The 19,455-nt window shown below is 46.1% G+C and overlaps 1 protein-coding gene across 1 annotated transcript in view; it reads left to right on the plus strand.

Moving 5' to 3' along the window:
• The window catches only part of ajap1 (adherens junctions associated protein 1), a 48,462-nt gene extending 29,287 nt beyond the window's left edge, over positions 1 to 19,175 (plus strand). Inside the window, exons 3-6 of the mRNA XM_056596873.1 lie at positions 13,546 to 13,633; positions 14,545 to 14,787; positions 17,146 to 17,283; positions 19,091 to 19,175. Of these exons, the coding sequence (XP_056452848.1) occupies positions 13,546 to 13,633; positions 14,545 to 14,787; positions 17,146 to 17,218 (404 nt within the window). The 3' untranslated portion in view covers positions 17,219 to 17,283; positions 19,091 to 19,175. The remainder of the gene's footprint in view (positions 1 to 13,545; positions 13,634 to 14,544; positions 14,788 to 17,145; positions 17,284 to 19,090) is intronic.
• Positions 19,176 to 19,455: the final 280 nt, after the last annotated feature.

Consider the following 19,455-nt stretch of genomic DNA (forward strand, 5'->3'; position numbering starts at 1 on the left):
TCAGTTAGTGATTGCCCTACAAGGTACTGCAGACCACTCTCCCTCCTCAGTCTCAGTCCCCCGCCCAGCAGCTTGAGTGCATCTCCACTGCAAAGGGGGAAAGATAGATAGAGATATTGCGTTGATATTTCTGAACACGTATGTATGAGAAAGAAATCCACTACAGCCGATACTTTAACTATCTATGTTCTCTTTCAAATTAAAAAAATATGGGGAGATCTGTACCCAAACGCCCGCTGTTTGTCACTGCACCGTTTAAAAAACAAACAAAAAACAAAAATGTACGAACTATCGTTGAAATCTGTGCTGCATGTCTTTAATAACCTGGGACAACACACAGCCTGCCAAGCAATACGTAGTTTGGTTGTTTAATCTTCATTATGGTTAATGCTCGTTTGGGCTCTTCATCTGGTCTACTCAACAGAACAAGTGCACTCACTCTCACAATCTGGCTGCTTTCATATCCAGAGTTGGCCGACTTCTCAGTGAGCTGATTGTTTTATCAATAAGTTGATTTTGAAAAGGGCCATGTCTTCACTGAGCAGCGTTTGCTAAATGAACTTAGCACAGCTAAATTAATTCACTTCAACTGTGCTCAGAGTAGGACTGAACGAAAGGTTAAGTAAGCATGCCAATTTTTCGACTGAGAAAGTTTTGACGCAAATCGTTTGTAGACATGAAGGCCAGACAAACATTTGACGAGATAGGATTAATGATGTTCTGTGAAGCGTGCTGATGATGTGATGGAGGCAGGCCCCTGAGGTTTGGGTTTTTAGCTTTTTTCGTTGTTGTGCTGTCAGGGTTGTCTGGTAGTTATTTGGTTTGTAATGATTTAAAACCTTCGTTTGGGTCAATATATCCGTCCTTTCAAGGGTTCAGAATATTGTTGAATCAAATGTTGAAATGTTCTGGCCGTTTGTGAAATATCACATCATTTGGTCAAAATGCAGCGAAGCATAGCTGCCATGAATGAAAGGCTGCATGTCTGTAGAGATAACAGCTGACCAACAGCTGAGCATTGATTGGCCGATATTACTTTTGGCCATGGTTCTCGATTTCAAATCCCAAACCGCAGAGTGCAACTGAACCAGTGTGTTTCACAATAAAAGCACAGCTATGCCAAATGCAAATCACCACAGCTGAATGCTTTCAATTTCATGTCCAATAGGACATGTACAATTCACCAAAACAGAATGTTGTCCTTTTGTAAAGGTGTAATACAATAATGGTGTGCTTGTGTATTTGTTTGTCTGTGTGTGTGGGTGTGTTAGAGCATGCACAGGTGTGTGTGAGTGTGTGCGTGCATGCGTGTGTGTTTGAGCGTTTGTGTGTGCGTGCGTGTGTGTGTGTGTGTGTGTGTGCACGTGTGTTTTCGTACTTTCTGACTCTTGACGGAGATGATTTAGGATGTATAATTTATCTTGGTCGAACAAGGCCCATCTAATCCTCCCTGGGCTCACCCTCACTTTGATTTCCAGCACGGATATCGAGGTTGGAAATTTCAAAGTCTGGTTGAGACGTATGGGTCTTCATAGATCACATGCAGTGTGCCGTCAAATTGCAGTAAACTGCAACACAGCATTCACGTTTTTTGTTAATTTACAGTTCAAAATGTGGTTTCATGTGACTGATTAGGCAAGGTTAGTTATCTGTGACTTATCGCTTGGAGAGGTTGATGTAAGGACAAACTGAACAACAAACATGATAGAATACACAGTAAGAAAAATACTAATGATAGCTACTGACAGCTGACTGAATCTCTCCAGTAGTTCCTAATGCAATGCATAAAAAGTCAAAGAGTCAAAACCAGAAGTCTAACTATATATTTCACTCATATTTGAAACGGTGATGCCATATTGTCATTAACCCCTGAAGAGGTTATTCTAGCATTTATTTGATTTGACAGGGAGCTTGAGTGAGAGGCCACAAGATTTGTTTTGATTTCAAAGATTTCTTTCTCTTTAGAATATGGCTAAGCTAAATTAAGTTTAGGCCTATGCAATAGAAATACCCAAATGGGTTCACTCAAGTCCATGTGGTTGGTATTTCTGGTAATATTTTAAATATATATACTTCCCCTACATGGATATTTACCCCTCCTTTATCTATGTCAATCTCCCCAACTGTCTGTCGATCCTAATGGAGGATTAACAACAATGTACTTTGGGATGTGTGTGCATGCATTTGTGTGTGTGTGTGTGTGTGTGTGTGTGTGTGTGTGTGTGTGTGTGTGTGTGTGTGTGTGTGTGTGTGTGTGTGTGTGTGTGTGTGTGTGTGTGTGTGTGTGTGTGTGTGTCTTTGTGTGTGTGTGTGTGTGTGTCTTTGTGTGTGTGAGAGAGAGAGTCTATATTTAAGTATAATTAAAAACACAACTGAGGACAGCAAGTTATTGCCCTCGCTACAGTCAAATACAACAATGATTAAACGTATTGAAAATATAAACTCAGTGGCCTTTTTATTGAGTAAAACTTTCCAAGACGTTCCACCCATAACAGCCTGTAGTCTTCACGGTATGGATTCAGCGAGAGGCTGGCGTCCTTCTGTTGAAAACGATTTTCTTCTAAAGCCCAGAGCACACGGCTCATAGATTTCTGTTGATATTTGTAGCCCGACCAATAAAACTAACTGAATCATATTGCTTGAACGGACCAAAAGCACGCAGAGCGTGAACGTAGCTTGGCTGTTATTGTTATTATTAAAAGTTATTTAGGACTCCAGTCTATCTCGGACGCCGTTTTAAAATTCTGAAACATCTTTCCAGCTACACGGACGTGTGATTCGGCTGCAGTCGTTCGTATCCGATTCAAGGCTTTTGATGTGCTTGTTTTCTTCACCGCAGTCCTCCAGGGGGGATAAAAAAAATGAGTGGATTAATCACCAGTGATAAATCCTGGCTATTCAGGTGATGGCTAATTCAGGGTCTGACAAGGGTGGTCCGATGACGGGGGTCTTTACGACCGTGAGGTGGGCATAAGTTAATCAGTGGAGCCAGGCCCTCCACATCAGAATGGGGGGGGGGGGGGGGGGGGGGGGGAGCAGGGCCCTTCTGGTTAGCTTTTGTAGAAAAGTTCCCCTCTGCCTTCACAACACATTAACCTGTGTCTCTCTCCCACCCTGACTCCCACAAAGGGCCCCTAGCCAGGATATAATTACTACGCAGTCAGCAGTGCGCTTTATTGTTAGGGAAATAAAAACCTGGTGCTCAAGGGGAGGTCTGCCTCTCTCTCTGTCTCTCTCTTTCTCTCTCTCTCTCTCTCTCCCTTTACCTCACTTTGACTTTCCCTGTCTCTCTCTATCATATCTCTCTGACTATCTCACATCCTTTCATTTCCTCTCTCTCCATTCACTTTGACCTTCTCTCTCTCTCCTCTTGCTCTCTCTGCCTATCTCTCTTCCTTGAATTTTTTCTCTCTATTTTACTTTCACTTTCTCCCTCTCACTCTCTCTCCAATTCCTCCGCCTTTCTCTCTCATTCTTTGACTTTATCTCTCTCTCTCTCTCCTATCTCTCTTGCTATCTCTCTCATCCTTTACGTTTCTCTCTCTTATCTTTCTGTCTATCTCTCTCGTCCTTTGACTCTATCTCTCTCTCCTATCTCTCTGCTGATGTCTCTCGTCCTCTCTCGCTCTCTGCTTGGTGCTCTGCCTCCCAGTACCGTGGAGGTAGATGGCTGTGCTCTCCGCTGGGACTGCATGAAACCAGCCGTCCCTGACGAGCCCAGATGCGGGCATCAGCCAATCAGCATTTAAAGACTTCAAACGGAAGAGGGGTGGATGTCAGAGTAAATAATGTTGGTGCTAAAAAAAATTCACCAATCTATGCTGTTGTCACTGACTAGATTGCTCATATTTAATTTTTTCATTGTTAAGTTGATTGGATGTTTTGATATTGACATTCTTATCAAAATGTGTTCAAACATGTAATTCTAAAGCACAACCTGTAGCTTCACGTTTCATGCGCTCTGATTGATGTGCTCAGAAGTGGTTTCCATATTGCTTCCGTGTTCTCGTACGCCTTCATATTTTTAACCTAATACAGAAATACACCGAGCCTGAAATGCTGATGTGAGATTTATCTATATTCGATAATAGCATCTGAACTATGAGTGATGAACAATTAATGGAGCGAAGAAAAACGCCATAATGACTCTTCTACTGGCCCTCTGTAATTGGTCTTATGGTGTAATTCACCATGGCTATGACCGCGGCCCTGGCGTAAACACGAAACAGAGTGCATTCACCCCTACAAACAGGGCTTAATGGCCGTGAATTACTGACTCACAAATACACTGAGATGCTTGAGCAACTGGCAGCTATTAAAGCATACATCATGATTATCATCAAAGTGTGTGTGCATTTGTGTGTGTTTCTGTGTGTGTGTGTGTGTGTGTGTGTGTTTGCCGGCGTACATCTCTGTGTGCATGATTGTCTGTGTTTATGTGCACTGGTGTGTATGTGTGTGTTTGCTTGTGTTTGGTGTGTGCAGCGGGATGCATACATGCATGCGGTGGTGGTAATACTGCGCTCATGTGTGTAATACATGGATGTACATTGTTGTTCAGCCTTCAGGAGCACAGCACATCAAAGTGCCGAAAACCAATGTTTGTGTGTGTTTGTGTGTGTGTATATGTGGGAATGTTTGTGGGGATGTGGGTCTGGGAGTTGATGTTGCAGTCGCGCTCTCTCTCTCTCCCTCTCTCCCCCTCCCCCCCCCCCATTCTTCTTCCAGAGCGCGTTCGTTTAAAAGACGCAGATTGTTCCTAGTGATTATACCCCCCCTCCCCCCTTGCCTCCCCCCCCCTCCCCCTACACACTGCAGATGGAGTCGTCAGATCCATTATGGATACACAGTGATTAACCACCAGCGTTTAATTCTCCTTAAAGACACACAACCTGCCTGCCGGCGGCCATATTGTTAAGCGGCGGAGACGAGGGGGGTCCCGAGGTTAAACCCCCTCCCCCGACATAAACAGCAGGGGGACCCCTGCTGTTTATGTTTATGCCCCACCCTCTTAACTCCCCTGCCCCCCCCATCTCTAATTTAACTGAAGGGCTGTTTGAGAGGACTGAGGAAAACACACAGGGGTTAAACGGTTGTTTAGCGGCGATAAGATTTAGATTTGAAATGTAAATAAATCCAGTCAGACTTAATTGGTGGTTACCCCTTCACTCCCAGGTCACCCAGGAGGGCTGAGGGGTCACAGGCAGGTGGCTGTTAAACGGACGTAAGTAGAATAATGATGAAGCAGAGAGAGAGAGAGAGACAGAGACAGAGACAGAGACAGAGACAGAGACAGAGACAGAGACAGAGACAGAGAGAGACAGAGACAGAGACAGAGAGAGACAGAGAGAGACAGAGACAGAGACAGAGACAGAGACAGAGACAGAGAGAGAGAGAGACAGAGAGAGACAGAGAGAGAGACAGAGACAGAGACAGAGAGAGAGAGAGAGAGAGAGAGAGAGAGAGAGAGAGAGAGAGACTGACCACCCCCCATCACCCCCCGACAGTTACCATGACAATCGTATTAGCTCTCGGCTCTTCTCTCTCATATCCTTCCTTATATGGACTCTCAATAAGTCATGGGGGGGCTGAATACAAAAATGAGTTTGGCGCTTCCATGCTGATGGCTGAGGCCAAGCAGCATGACCCCTCCCCCCCCCCCAATACATAAGCAGCTGGCAGCTATTAAACCTTACATCATGATTATCATCAAGGTGTGTTTTGTGTGTGTATGCCTGTATGCATGCGTGTGTGGAAGCGACACACGCATGCACGTGGAGATGTGCTGACCACACACACACACACAAACACACACACACACACACACACACACACACACACACAAACACACACACACACACACACACACACACACACACACACACACACACACTTTGTAATAGCTGCCAAACATTAGTTGTAACTAGTACAAATCGTTGAGGTCTAACTACGCACCTTCTTCTAGAAGACAATCTCCAATTTATTTTTACGGTTAACATTGCGTTCTTCAAAACCCTTTGTCACGTCTCAACGGCTAAAAAACACAAACGTCAATTTGGACAGCCTTGAATCTTTTCAGAGCTTTATGTGTCCAAACATGGCTTCCACATTCTTCTTTCACATTCAGTGGAGCAGTCAATGCTGGAGCAGCAGTTTCCTTCCATCCCCCCCCCCCCTCTCTTCCTCTCGTACATCTCATTATAAGTGAGCTCTCCTTATTAGCTCTGTCATATTATTTTCGATGAGACAGCAACAACAAAAACAATGAGTTCTTTGTTGTTGGTGGTTTTTTTTGGCACCAAATTGGGAGAACATTATCATTGTTCATACCACTGGTGCTATTTGTAAATACGCTGCTATGACTAAACACAATTTACCAGGTTTTCACACTCCTACTCCAACACACATCGAGATGGATCTGGCTGCTGAGTGATTTGTCACCACCAGAACCAGCATGCCTTACAATGCCTATCAAAGGCGACAAAGTGATGGTAGCATTAGCCCGATAACCATATCGTTCAGCAACTTCACCAACAATGCTAATGCCAATCTTTGGCTTTGTCCGTGGCTAACAAGATGAGCCATCAATCACGGAAATGACACACTTTTTTACTGAGACAGACACGCACACACAGGTGATGGTATCATGGAGGTGAGGCGGTCAAACCTCCAACGTTGGAGACTGCCTTTTGATTGGTTGAATTATGCAGCAGCGCCTTTGACATTGGGAAAAAAAACTAATATATCAACTGGGGAAAAAGAGGCAATGTACGAATAATTGGTTGTGATCTCTCTCTCTCCCTCAACTTCCCTACCTTCCACCTCTCTCTCTCTCTCTCCCTCTCTCCCCCTCTCCCCCTCTCCCTCCCTCCCTCCCCAGTAAGTGTTTTAGCTTGCTGAGTGACTCAGTGGAAATCAGGCCAGGATTGACACTTTGACACCGCCCCTTAATTGCCAATTGCTCCGCCATCAGCGGGCTGCCTTCTACAGAATCCCCGCTACCCTTCACACACACACAAACACACCTCAACACTGCTCCACAGACCTCCACACACCTCCACACCTTAACACACCTCCACACACACACAGGCACACCTCAACACGCCTCCAGAAACACACACACACACGCACACGCCTCCATACACATACATCACCACACACACACACACACACACACACACACACACACACACACACACACACACACACACACACACACACACACACACACACACACACACACACACACACACACACACACACACCTCAATACACACACATCTCCACACACACACAGCCATACACACACACAGACATGAGACACACCTCCACACACACCTCCATATACACACACTTCCGCACACACACACACACAGCACCAAACCTCGCACACCTCCACACACACACACACGCACACATACACGCACGCACTGCAACGCCCAGTACCCTTTCTCGGCGCAGGGATCTCAGTGTGGGGGGGGGGGGGGGGGGGAGGCTGGGGAGAAGAGGTCAAGATCCCCGGTTTAACCGGACGGGGGGTTAGGAGAGGAGGGGGGAGTTAAGGGCAGGGCTTCTAAAATGGGACACGGGTTCAAGCTGAAGGATTGCAGGGGGGGTAATTGAACGATTTTTAAAAATACGTGTTGGTTGTTCTCATGATTGGTTGTGAACAATTACCCAAAAGAAAATCAACGTGCCTGCACCGTCGATTTAATGTTAAATTGTACGCCAACATGTCATGCACATACAGTAAAATATACATAACATAGAAATGTTTTCCCTCCCCAAAGTGATTTGTGCTGGTGAAAGGGGGTACTCAGAGGGGTTGGTTAGTAAGTAGTAGATTGCGAGCCACTGGTCTATGGGACGCCACCATACTGGCCCAGCTGGGTAGTTAACTGTTACTTGTACATTCCCCATGGTGTGATTAATACAATGGCCGACAGACAGTCTGATGGACGGACAGACGACGGACGGGCAGACGGACAGACAGAGAAGTTGTGCCTTCTCACACATACACAGGCACACACACATGCAAACAAATGCAAACACACACACACAAACACACACCTAAAATAGCAATGCTTTAGAGTTGCCCCATTTGTTACTGAGAAGTTGGAGAACAAACGACCTAATTGCAGCCTCCGGCGGTTCGAGTGGCATGCAGAGAACATTTAAAATATGTTTGGGAATGGGTTATTAAAATGATTTAATTCACAATATGTTTTGAGGTCTTGGGGCAGCCTTGGGCAGAGAACCGACGAGAGGCAGGAAACCAGAGCAGGAGAACGAGGCTGAAAGAGGGGGAGGGAGAGAGAGAGAGAGAGAGAGAGAGAGAGAGAGAGAGAGAGAGAGAGGGGGATATAGAGAGAGGGGGATATAGAGAGAGAGAGCGGGAGACTGAGAGAGAGAGAGGAGAGAGAGGGAGAGAGAGAGAAGGAGAGAGACTGAGAGAGACTGAGAGAGAGAGAGAGAGAGAGAGAGAGAGAGAGAGAGAGAGAGAGAGAGAGAGAGAGAGAGAGAGAGAGAGAGAGAGAGAGAGAGAGAGAGAGAGAGAGAGAGAGAGAGAGAGAGAGAGAGAGAGAGAGAGAGAAGGAGAGAGAAGGAGAGAGAGAGAAGGAGAGAGAGCGACAGAGATAAAGAGATTGTGAAGACCTGGGAGACAGGACCATAGACCCATGTGATCCTAAGCTTCAGCACCAAGGACAGCGCCCACCAAACAACCCCCATTTCCAGGCATATTCTCCGTCGGAGGGGGTGCAACCATGGAGCCAGACGAGACTAAAATAAGGATCAGATTGGTACTCTGGTCCCCCAGTGAGCCAGCCTTTCTGCCCCTTTCCTTGCAGCACTAAGCAGCAGGAGTTGCCCCAGTAAGAACCTCTCCTGGACGTCACCCTGAGTGGACCTCCCAAAAGAGAATGGGATCAATGTATTATAAATGGGGAGCATGATCTATGTACGGAGGTGTAAATGCAGAGTACATTTGTTTTACTTGAAAGGGACTTGAATACGAGACAAAAGAAAAAAAAAGGCAAAAAGGCAAATGCACAGTGAGATTTCATTAAACTGCTTTGTGCCGTACTGTTCACGTGGGTAAGTGTGTGTTTGTTGGTGTGTGTGAGTGTGTGACTACTTATGGGTTTGTCTGTGTGTATTTGTGTGCCTGTGCATATGTGCGTGTGTGTGTGCGTGTATGTGTGAGTATGAGGCTCTATGTATGTGGCTGTATGTTTGTGTGAGTGTATATGCCAGGACCTCATTTATTTCTCCCAGTACACTTTGACGGCATCGAGCTGAGATGCTCTCTGTCCTTCCCTCCTTGCTCCCTCTATGCTCCCTATAGACTCTCTCATCACACACATCTCATGTTTCTCTCACCCATCCCTTCTGCTCTCTCTCTCTCTCTCTCCTCCCCCCCCCCCCCTCTCTCTCTCCCTCTTTATCTCCTTTTCCCTCACGAGCCACTTGTCTTTCTGGCAGAAATTCAAGAGAAATAAAACAGTGTCTTTTTAAAGCCGTCAAAGTGACAGCCGGCACATATTACATATAACGCAGATCATCCGTCAGCACAAATAGTTTCTAGTAGTCATATCCGACTGATCTCTGAGGATGGAAATAGCTCTGGCCTTTGACTCCCCCTCCCTTAAGAGATTAATGAAAGGACCCAGAAGAGAGGAGCTAATGAAAGCCAACGTGGAGATGTGCTGACCAATAACACGCATCCAACACACAGAGGTCCTTTCTATTTTTTTTTTTACACACAGTGTCTTTCAAAGACAGCATCATTTCTGAGTGGTTTATTTTTACATTTCCAGTGTCAGTTGCACTGTATGCTGCTCAGTAAGGGACACATTTTTTCCGTCTATATATCATATTGGCAGGGGTCAGGAAAAAGTTGCAGTTAGCCGTCTCCCAGACGTTCTTGGTTCAAACCCTGATATCTGCAGTCTACCCTTGTAGGCATCCTTCAGCAAAATTCACTAACCTGCCAATTAACCTGTAAACAACCAGTAACTTAGGCAGGTCATTTTAGGCATGGATGTCACCAAACAGTGCTTGGTGAAATCATAATGATGGAAGAAGTCACTTTAATTAGTTTTTGCTTAAAAACATAAAACATCTAAATGACAATAAACACATTCTAAAAACGGATACATTAACTAATACATGTAAATGCGACATGGCAGTATGTCACCTGATAGCAGTAAATATTATTCAGATATGTAGGCGTGTTCATGACGTCGGAGGTACAGAGGAGACAATGAGTATCAGTATGACGCGTGTGAGATCCTCTTAAGAACATTAAGTCAGCGGAACGGCGCACATGGAACCGCCTGCTCCCCCTTTGGTCCTCATTTGAGCCTTCAACTATTGATCAAGGTCAAGGGCGCCCGCCATTATTCCCCCCCCGACTCAGACAGATGTTAATTTATAACTCAACGCTTTCAACCACACCGCCTTGATGTCACATGGCGAGCGGGGGACAGCGGGGTGGGGGAGAGAGAGAAGGACAGAGAGATAGAGAGAGGGAGGGAAGAACAGGATCAAGAGGTGAGCACAAAGAAGGAATGAGAGATAATTAGTTTAATAGGGAGAGAGACACAGAGAGAGAGAGAGAGAGAGAGAGAGAGAGAGAGAGAGAGAGAGAGAGAGAGAGAAGGAGAGAGAGAGAGAGAGAGAGAGAGAGAGAGAGAGGAGAGAGAGAGAGAGAGAAGGAGAGAGAGAGAGAGAGAGAGAGAGAGAGAGAGAGAGAGAGAGAGAGAGAGAAGGAGAGAGAGAGAGAAGGAGAGAGAGAGAGAAGGAGAGAGAGAGAGAGAGAGAGAGAGAGAGAGAGAGAGAGAGAGAGAGACAGAGAGACATAGAGAGAGAGAGAGAGAGAGAGACAGAGAGAGAGAGAGAGAGAGAGAGAGAGAGAGACAGAGAGACAGAGAGAGAGAGAGAGGCAGAGAGAGAGAGAGAGGCTGGAAGGACGAGGGATTCAATGTGAACAGAGAGAATAAGGCAGAGGTAGAGAGAGAGAGATAGTTAGAGAACGAGAGAGGGATAGAGAGATGGAGGAGAGTAAGAGCGAGTGAGGGTTCAGGAGGTGACCAGAGAGCGAGGGCGATAGTTAGTCAAAGAGCGAGAGGGAGCGAGAGCGGGGGAGACACAGAGAGAGAGATGGAGTCAAAGTGAGAGAGCGAGGGGAGATCAGGGCTCAAGAAGTGAGCAGAGAAAGTGATAGAGAGTTAATAAGTCACATCAAGAGAGATTGAGAGCGAGAGCGAGAGAGAGAGAGAGAGCGAGAGAGAGAGAGCGAGAGAGGGAGAGAGAGCGAGAGAGGGAGAGAGAGAGAGAGCGAGAGAGGGAGAGAGTGAGGGAGAGAGTGAGGCGAAGCGCTTCCGTGCTGCAAATGCAAATGCCTTGCCCAAGATAAGTCAAACGCGTGCGTCTGCAGCGCTGGGCACTCTTGATTGCAAAAGGAGAAGGTTGAAACATCCCCCCCCCCCACCCATCCATTACCTCTCTCCCACCCGCCCCCCGCCACCCACATATAGGGGCCAGCCAGAGATATCATTAATCCAGCTCTGACCCGGCCCTCCATCCCCGACAGATGCTTGCTACCTGGGTACATATTATGCATGTACAGTATATATACCCACCGGCGGGATGGAGGTCCACCTATGGAGATCCACTCCTCGTCACTGGACCTTTCAACAGGCATGCTCCCGATCACCACTCTTCCCCCATGGTTGGAGGTTCGTTTTGGGTGACTTCAGTAGCTGCGTTTCCATCTAAAAAGGTGATGCGAATCTTTAGAAAGTTTCGCAAAAAAGTAATTCGAGTTACGTGCGTTTCCATCAAGTGGTTGGAGCGGAATCGGGTGATGACGTTACACGTTGATGTCGGCAGGGTTGCTATGGCCGGTCGTTATGCGGAAATCGGAAAGACTGTCAGTCCTGTGTGTTCAAAGTTCGCTACGGCACAGCTGTTTCGAAAAGTGTGTTTCCATCTCCCATTTTGCGAATTTACCCTCTTTCCCATTTCTCAAAAACCACCTCAAGCGAGCGGATAAACCATTTTGCGAATTAGAGGATTTTTATGCGAGTTTTGGTGTCTCCATCACCGTTTACTGATTCGATACTTCAAAGTTCGCATAAAATCAGGGGGATGGAAACGCACCTAGTGAGACAGATGGCCTCCGATCAGCAGGCAGACAGGCCGGCTGATGGAGAGGGGAAAGATGGTTGAGGTGGCACAGGACCGCCTGTTTGTCTATTTGCATTTGGATACGGGGGAGGTCTCTGTCTCCGTCGCTCTCTCGGTTATCTCTTATTCCTCTCCCTTAAATTCAATGCTCCTTCTCTTTCCTTCTAGTTTTTTCTTACGTTACCAGTGCCTCATATCATCGTAATCTCCCTCAAATGATGACGTCTCGCATATCACGATATGACTCATATCACAATGCAACTCATATCAAGATGTCAATCGTATCACGATGTCACGCACATCATGTCGCTCTTATTATGAAGCCACTCATATCATGATGTGACACGTATCACAATCTCACTTGCATCACGATGCCTTTTTCTCGTGTCATGCTCCATCTCATAGCGTGCTCATTGCGGGCCCCCTGCTGCAAGGACCTCTGTGCGTGTGCGTGAGTCACCCTCGCGCCAGGGCTCCTGTGGCCCCAGCCTCTCTTCAGGGACACACTCAGTGTATGTATCATGTATGACGTCACCTCTCGGGAGATGACTAGCCGTATCATCCTCATGTTTGTTGTTGTTGTGGCGGTGGTGGTTGCTGGTACTAGCCCAGGGGGAAGGTATTCAGAGACGTTGAATAGCGTTTGTGTTTCCCTCTGAGGGCTTGTCTAATAGAGGAGCCGGGTTAACCTTTTGTTTAGGAGTACTAAACTCCCAGCACTGTATATAGATATCGTATATTTTGATATTGCTTTTCGTCTTTATTCATTGCCTTTGATGGATTGTTCTTTAGATGGCTGAAAATGTGATCATGTAATGTCTGACTATGTTAAACAATTCTAATGGCTTTTGTGTTCAGGGGGTGCTTTATAAATACACTTGCCTTGCCTACTAAACATCACAAAAAGGTTTTGAAGAGCCAGTACATATTTCTCCACGGGAATGTAGAGAACCTAGAAACGTTGTGCTATACACGTCTTAGATTTCGGAAGATGAACTGGTCGATGTATTGCTGGATTATGCTTTTCCACCTCCCAGATCAGATATTAGCAGTTTACTTTTCCTTATGTTGATACAGGTACTTTCTTTTTGAGTTTGAAATGAATTGTACATTTTTCGAGCATCATTTCTCTGTAGGTTTTGTGTGTGTAATATAACTGGCCTGTGCGTGCGTGCGTGCGTGCGTGCGTGCGTGCGTGCGTGCGTGCGTGCGTGCGTGCGTGCGTGCGTGCGTGCGTGCGTGCGTGCGTGCGTGCGTGCGTGCGTGCGTGCGTGCGTTCTTGCGTGTTTCAAATGTGTGTAATATGAGGCTAGAAGAAGGCTTATGTTTGTTTCCCCCCTCCACTCCTCCCAGGGTTGGCAGTGCACCAGATCATCACAATCACTGTGTCTCTCATCATGGTGATCGCGGCCCTGATCACAACCCTCGTCCTGAAGAACTGGTAGGAACCATCTTAATAGTTTGCCTGCATCTTCCCGTTTGCATTCTATACACCTTCCGTACTAACCTCAACCCCAACCCAACCCCAGCCCTGAAACTAACCCAACAGAGAAACCAATATTAGTGTGCCTCTGCAGTTTCAATGTGTCAAAGTGTTCACTAGCTTGTAGCCCTGACTCATCTGTAGTCAATGCTGATCGATGGATTTTAATAATGTTATCAATAAAATCACAACTTATAACTGAAATTATTCCACAAATACATGTACCTCTCTCGTTTGCTGATAAGAATCTTACCATGGACACTCCATAAACATTTCCAACTCACGCCACCCAGCCAGTCGAGATACGCTAATAAGCATTACACAGCTGCAAAGCCAGTTAGAGTGGACAGAAACCTGTTTTTGACAGTCTCCCATCCGCGAAAGGAGAGGGGCCTGTGATTAGCTTACATCAGTGTTCAACATTGCCACCCGACCGAGCGTTCATGCTACCCTTAGCCTAGCGGACGTTAGGAAATTCTCGGCCTTGCGGATGCACTCCAATTTCCAAACATTTAGTCTCTGACCTTGTTGATCGACATCTCCCGAAGCACATCCGATCAGATTACAGCTTTGACGTTCCAAAAATAAACTGAATCCAAACCGCTTTCTCCATCTCTAAACTGAAATACATTTTTAATGAGCTTTTTCATGTGCTTCACTCACTCTCTGGGTACATTCCAAACAGACACTCAACGTGTGCTGACGGCTTCAGAGTCCAAGAACTCACGTTGACCAACACAAAAACAAAAACCCAGCCTTAAACCAAGCAGCCTTCCCGGCTACTAGGTACCAGGTGCCAGGTGCCAGGTACCAGGTGCCAGGTATGATTTTTCTGTTTGTTTTCCTGTCTTTGGTGCGTGTTTCTGTAGCTGTGCGCAGTCGGGGACCGGCCGCCACAATAGCCATCAGCGCAAGATCCACCAGCAGGAGGAGAGCTGCCAGAACCTGACCGACTTCACGCCGGCGCGCGTGCCCAGCAAGGTGGACATCTTCACAGCCTACAACGAAAGCATGCAGTGCTCGCACGAGTGCATGCGGACCGCCGTGCCCATCTACACCGACGAGATGATCCAGCAGACCCCGGTCTACAAGAGCTCCTACAACGGAAACAGGTGGGTGCCCCCACAGGTGGGTCCCCCCCTGGGGTGACCCGGAGTCATGGTGCCACTCTACGTTGCAGTGTGTGGTTACGGCGTAATTACACGAGTAAAGGCTGTGCGATAGGCAATGTAACAACGACGAACAGCGTGTACTTGATATGTAGGAATAAATATGATGGAACCGCACAACACACTGTTGCTCAGGGTTACGGGTTGTGGTTCGGAATAGGCTAAATTGAGTTTGAGTTTCACACGAGCGTAGGGTCATGCTTAGTGTTTGGCGGTTTCGGGGGCACACGCTGTTGATGGGAAAAAAGGTTGTTACAGTGCGTATCGCATGTTTAATGACACTGTAACAAGGACACTGTACTGTAACGTGTTGCCAATACGACTTACATGTGACGCTGTTTGCACACCGTCGAAAAAAAATTGGTCTAACTCCAACTATAACTACAGAAAAGTGCTGCACGACCAAGTTGAGAACAAGTGGACTGAGGGCAGAAAAGCCACAGGAAGCAGAAGGAAGAGGTTAGTAGATTTCAAGACGAAGGGATCTCAACAAAGTGCATTCTCAATTCAACACAAGAGCTAAAAAAACAACAGAGTGCACAAGTCGCTTTATGAGATGTGAGTGAATAAATGAATAGATAGCAGTAAAAGACTCATCCTTTCAGACAAGGCGGCTGGGTTGTGCTGTTTTCCCATGTTTATGTGCGTCTGTGCTCCATTGTAGTTGATTCTATTGTTGTGAAGCACCCTGTGATTCGTCTGTGAAATGTGCTGCAAAAGGACACTTTACTGAATTACTGACTGAATAAATCAAAAAATCAATCATTTTGAGGACTTAAGGGACTCATAGAGGGTTCTTAAATCCACAGCAAAAAGCCCTTGTTGGCTAACTTCATGAATCACCAGAAAGTAAAGTAGTCAGACTTCATCGTGATACATATGGGACTATTATCGTTGTCTTCATTAAGCAGATGGTTTTATCCAGAGTGTGAACGAGGGGCAGAGGGAAGAATTGTACCAGCAGCGTGGTCGACTTGAGCTGTCCACCACTAATTAGAGTACTTTGCTTGAAAAAATAAACAGATCCCGACAACCTAGACTTAGCAGTGCTGTTATTTGTAAAGAGCAACTGTACACGTACAAATAAACGCCTCCCTGGGGGTAGCTCTGCGTCTTGGGAAATTATTACAGGGGCCTTCTGTGATTGGATAAATGAGGTCAGGTGATGTCTCTTGACAAGTGTCAAGAGACACTGACAGTAATTTGAGCCAATCTGAGGCCATCAATGAACTGGGTTGTGTCTTGGCCCCGGTAGTTAGATTTTCTTGTTTGGCTACCCATAAGAATTGACTGAGTCAGTCAACCAGAGCACAGCTTAATTCTCTATCTAGAGAATTTACTTATCTCTGTAGACATTCTACGTTAAAGTGGCAATTACCTGACACAACGTAGCTTTAATGTGATCCTTTACATTTGACTGGATCCTGCCAAAATAAGTTAGGTATTTAAATGAGGAAACGTGGAAATAAGCCAGATAACTGTTTGAAATGTTACTTTGTGTTCAATTTGTGTTAATGTTTGCTGCGTCATTCAAGCGAACATTCACCTGGGGGGAAAGTTATCTTCACTAGACGTACACGTGCTAAAACTAATAGAATTGATTTTGTTTTCAAATGTTTGGCATGCTTTGTTGAATACGTGAATAATATGACAGATAATACTTGGAAATTCACTAGCAAGATGATAAAGGATTTTTTTATGTCAGGGTGTCTTTTAATTTGAATATATATATATATAAAAAGAATGAAAGGCGCAGAAGGGCGACAATGCCAGAAGAATTCAATTAAAATATCTTCATGGTTCTTTGTTTCACCAATGGCATGGCTGTGATAAATGAATCTCGAGAAGTTGTTGTTATGAAGGAAGCATAAGAACTTTTTATTCATTTATTATTAATGTATGCTGTGTTAACATTCAAGCATGCTTGAATATCTATGCATCTATGTATCTATCTATTTATCTGTATCCGTCTATAGATCTGTCCACCGATCTGTCTCTCTGCCTTCCTGCCTGTCTGTCTCTCTATCTGTCTCTCTCTCTACTCACATCTCCATCTACCTAGCTGTGTACGTCTCTATCTATCGATCGGTCTCTCTAGCCGTCTTTCTGTGCGATTTATCTCAGTGTAAACCAACCATGGCTCTAACTGACACACTTTACGGAAAAGAAAATCACTTAATCAACACATAATGAACATGTTATCAAACAACCAATCAGGAACTTGTCTCCTCCCAATTCTACATCTCTCACCCTCCCTCTATCTCCCCCTCTCTCCCCCCCCCCCCCCCTCCCCTCCGCCAGACCCTCTCCGAGCGAAAGGCAGCTGATTCCCGTGGCCTTTGTTTCGGAGAAGTGGTTTGAGATCTCCTGCTGACCGGCTGCGCGGCCCGGTTCACCACTTCACCGTGCTCGCCACAGACATACCGGACCCAGGCTCTGGTGGGTACCCTGTCCTCCCTCCCCCAACCCCCCAGGGTCTCTACCCCTTGCCAGCCCCCCCACACCTTGTTGTACTGCCAGGCATGGAAGGATGTGAGAGGCCAGGGACCCGTTTTAGAGGCTGGAGGTAGAAGAGAGAGACGACTTGGAATGATGGCAAACATCTGCCTCTTCAGTTTGAGTGGAGATTAAAGTCTGATTTAGGCGGGTGTGATCTAGGCCATTACCCTGACCGTGTCCCCAGCAGCAGTTGTGTCTCGTTATGGCACGGATGGATACATAATTAATTAGACGGAGATGGTAAGACATCTCCTAATGCTTAATTCCTGCGTATGTCTCTCCAAAACGTTTAACTACCAAGTGTGGGCGCGGAACCACGTGGACTCACAGCGTTTACCCACAGCGTTCTCACGGCAGCTAGTGACCGCAGAAGTATGATCCAACCTCAACGGATGATTGAATGCCTGGATGGAGATAACCATCTATTATCCAGGCATTCCCTTCTAAACAACGTCAATCAAACGTTGTCATTTTTTCCAACCTCTTTCAGCCTCGCCTCACTTTTGAGACTCGGCTGCATGTTTTGAGGGGTCGGCAGTAGCTCAGGAGGTAGAGTTGGTTGACTGTTAACTGGAAGGCTGCTGGTTCGAACCCCGGCTCCTAGCTGTGTGTGGTGGTGTCCCTGAGCAAGAAGCTCTGGGCAGAGAGGTGTGGCGTCCCCCGTCTGTATAAGCTATAGAAAGGAATCATGACAGTAACCCACCATTACTCCCAAGGACACTCAACCTCCTTTCCTTCTGTATATTTTTACTTTCGACCATTAGCATGAGTCAAGGGACCCTTCTCCCCCCACCCCCGCCCCCAGTTTTGGCGTCATGCTTTGTTGAATGTCAGGGCGGCCTCCATTTGGAGTCGACAGTGTGAAAGTTAAACACATGCTCTGGCCTCCCGGAGTGGCTGGTCGCCCGGAGGGGACTCCGAGTGGGCTGCTGACCCAGATTCCAAAAAGAAACCAAAATGACCGGAGGGACTGTAGAGAGAGAGAGCGAGAGAGAGCGAGAGAGAGAGAGAGCAAGAGACAGAGCAAGAGAGGGAGAGAGAGCGAGAGAGAGAGAGAGAGAGCAAGAGACAGAGCAAGAGAGAGAGAGAGCGAGAGAGAGAGCGAGAGCGAGAGCGAGAGAGGGAGAGGGAGAGAGAGCGAGAGAGAGCGAGAGCGAGAGAGAGAGTGGGATAGGGAGAGAGAGGGAGAGAGAGAGAGTGAAGAACAAGCGCCAATGCCGATGTCTGGATATTATTTCACTGCCTGTCATTCCCCTCGTCTGCGGTACAGTTTAGATTCCCCTTATATTGACTCTTAGCCGATGGAAAAGTTCAAGGCACAGCCGAGCCCGGCCACACGCCTCTTGGCGGATGTGAGCCGGGATCAGCCCAGAACTGACTGCTGTCTGGGAGCCCTGTGGTGGCCCAGCTCAGCGCTGAGCGATATGGATAGATATTGTGCCAACATTAATAAATGAAAAGAAGAGAACACTTAAAAAAAAGGAAAGTGTCATTGCTGTTTTAAATGAAAGTTCAATGTGCTGTATTGCCTAATAGTGTTCATCTCTCCCTCGAAATGATTTGAATGTATTTTGGACTATGAAATATTTTCATAATTCTTCTATGTTTTAAATTGATATTTGACCTCTAGTCTTTCGACTAGCAAACTTTTTAGATTGATTGAGGCTAAACTACAAAAATAAGTGCCAAAGTGCTTTGTTTTGTTCGAGAGCATGGATGCTAAAACACCTATTTCTTTCTTCCACAGAACGTCAACGTTAAAGGAGCTACAAACACACACACAATCACACACTCACACACACACACACACACACACACACACAAACACGAAACAGTGTTATTTTGTAAAATAGTGTGATCACTCTTTGGACACTGGTGAAGAAATTTATTTTTCTAGAGAAGAGATTAACAAAGCAGAGCAGCCACAATGCTGCCAACTAGCTATTTCCAGGGACATACAGTCATATGTATATATATATCTACATATATATATAGATATATATATAAAAGTATATAGACCTTAATATAAATATACACTCACAAGACTGGAGACGTGGGGGACGGGACACACACAAACAAGAGGACAGGACTGTAATTCCCACATGAGGAAAA

Source organism: Gadus chalcogrammus, chromosome 1 (genome assembly GCF_026213295.1).
Source record: "Gadus chalcogrammus isolate NIFS_2021 chromosome 1, NIFS_Gcha_1.0, whole genome shotgun sequence".
Taxonomy (NCBI): Eukaryota; Metazoa; Chordata; class Actinopteri; order Gadiformes; family Gadidae; genus Gadus; species Gadus chalcogrammus.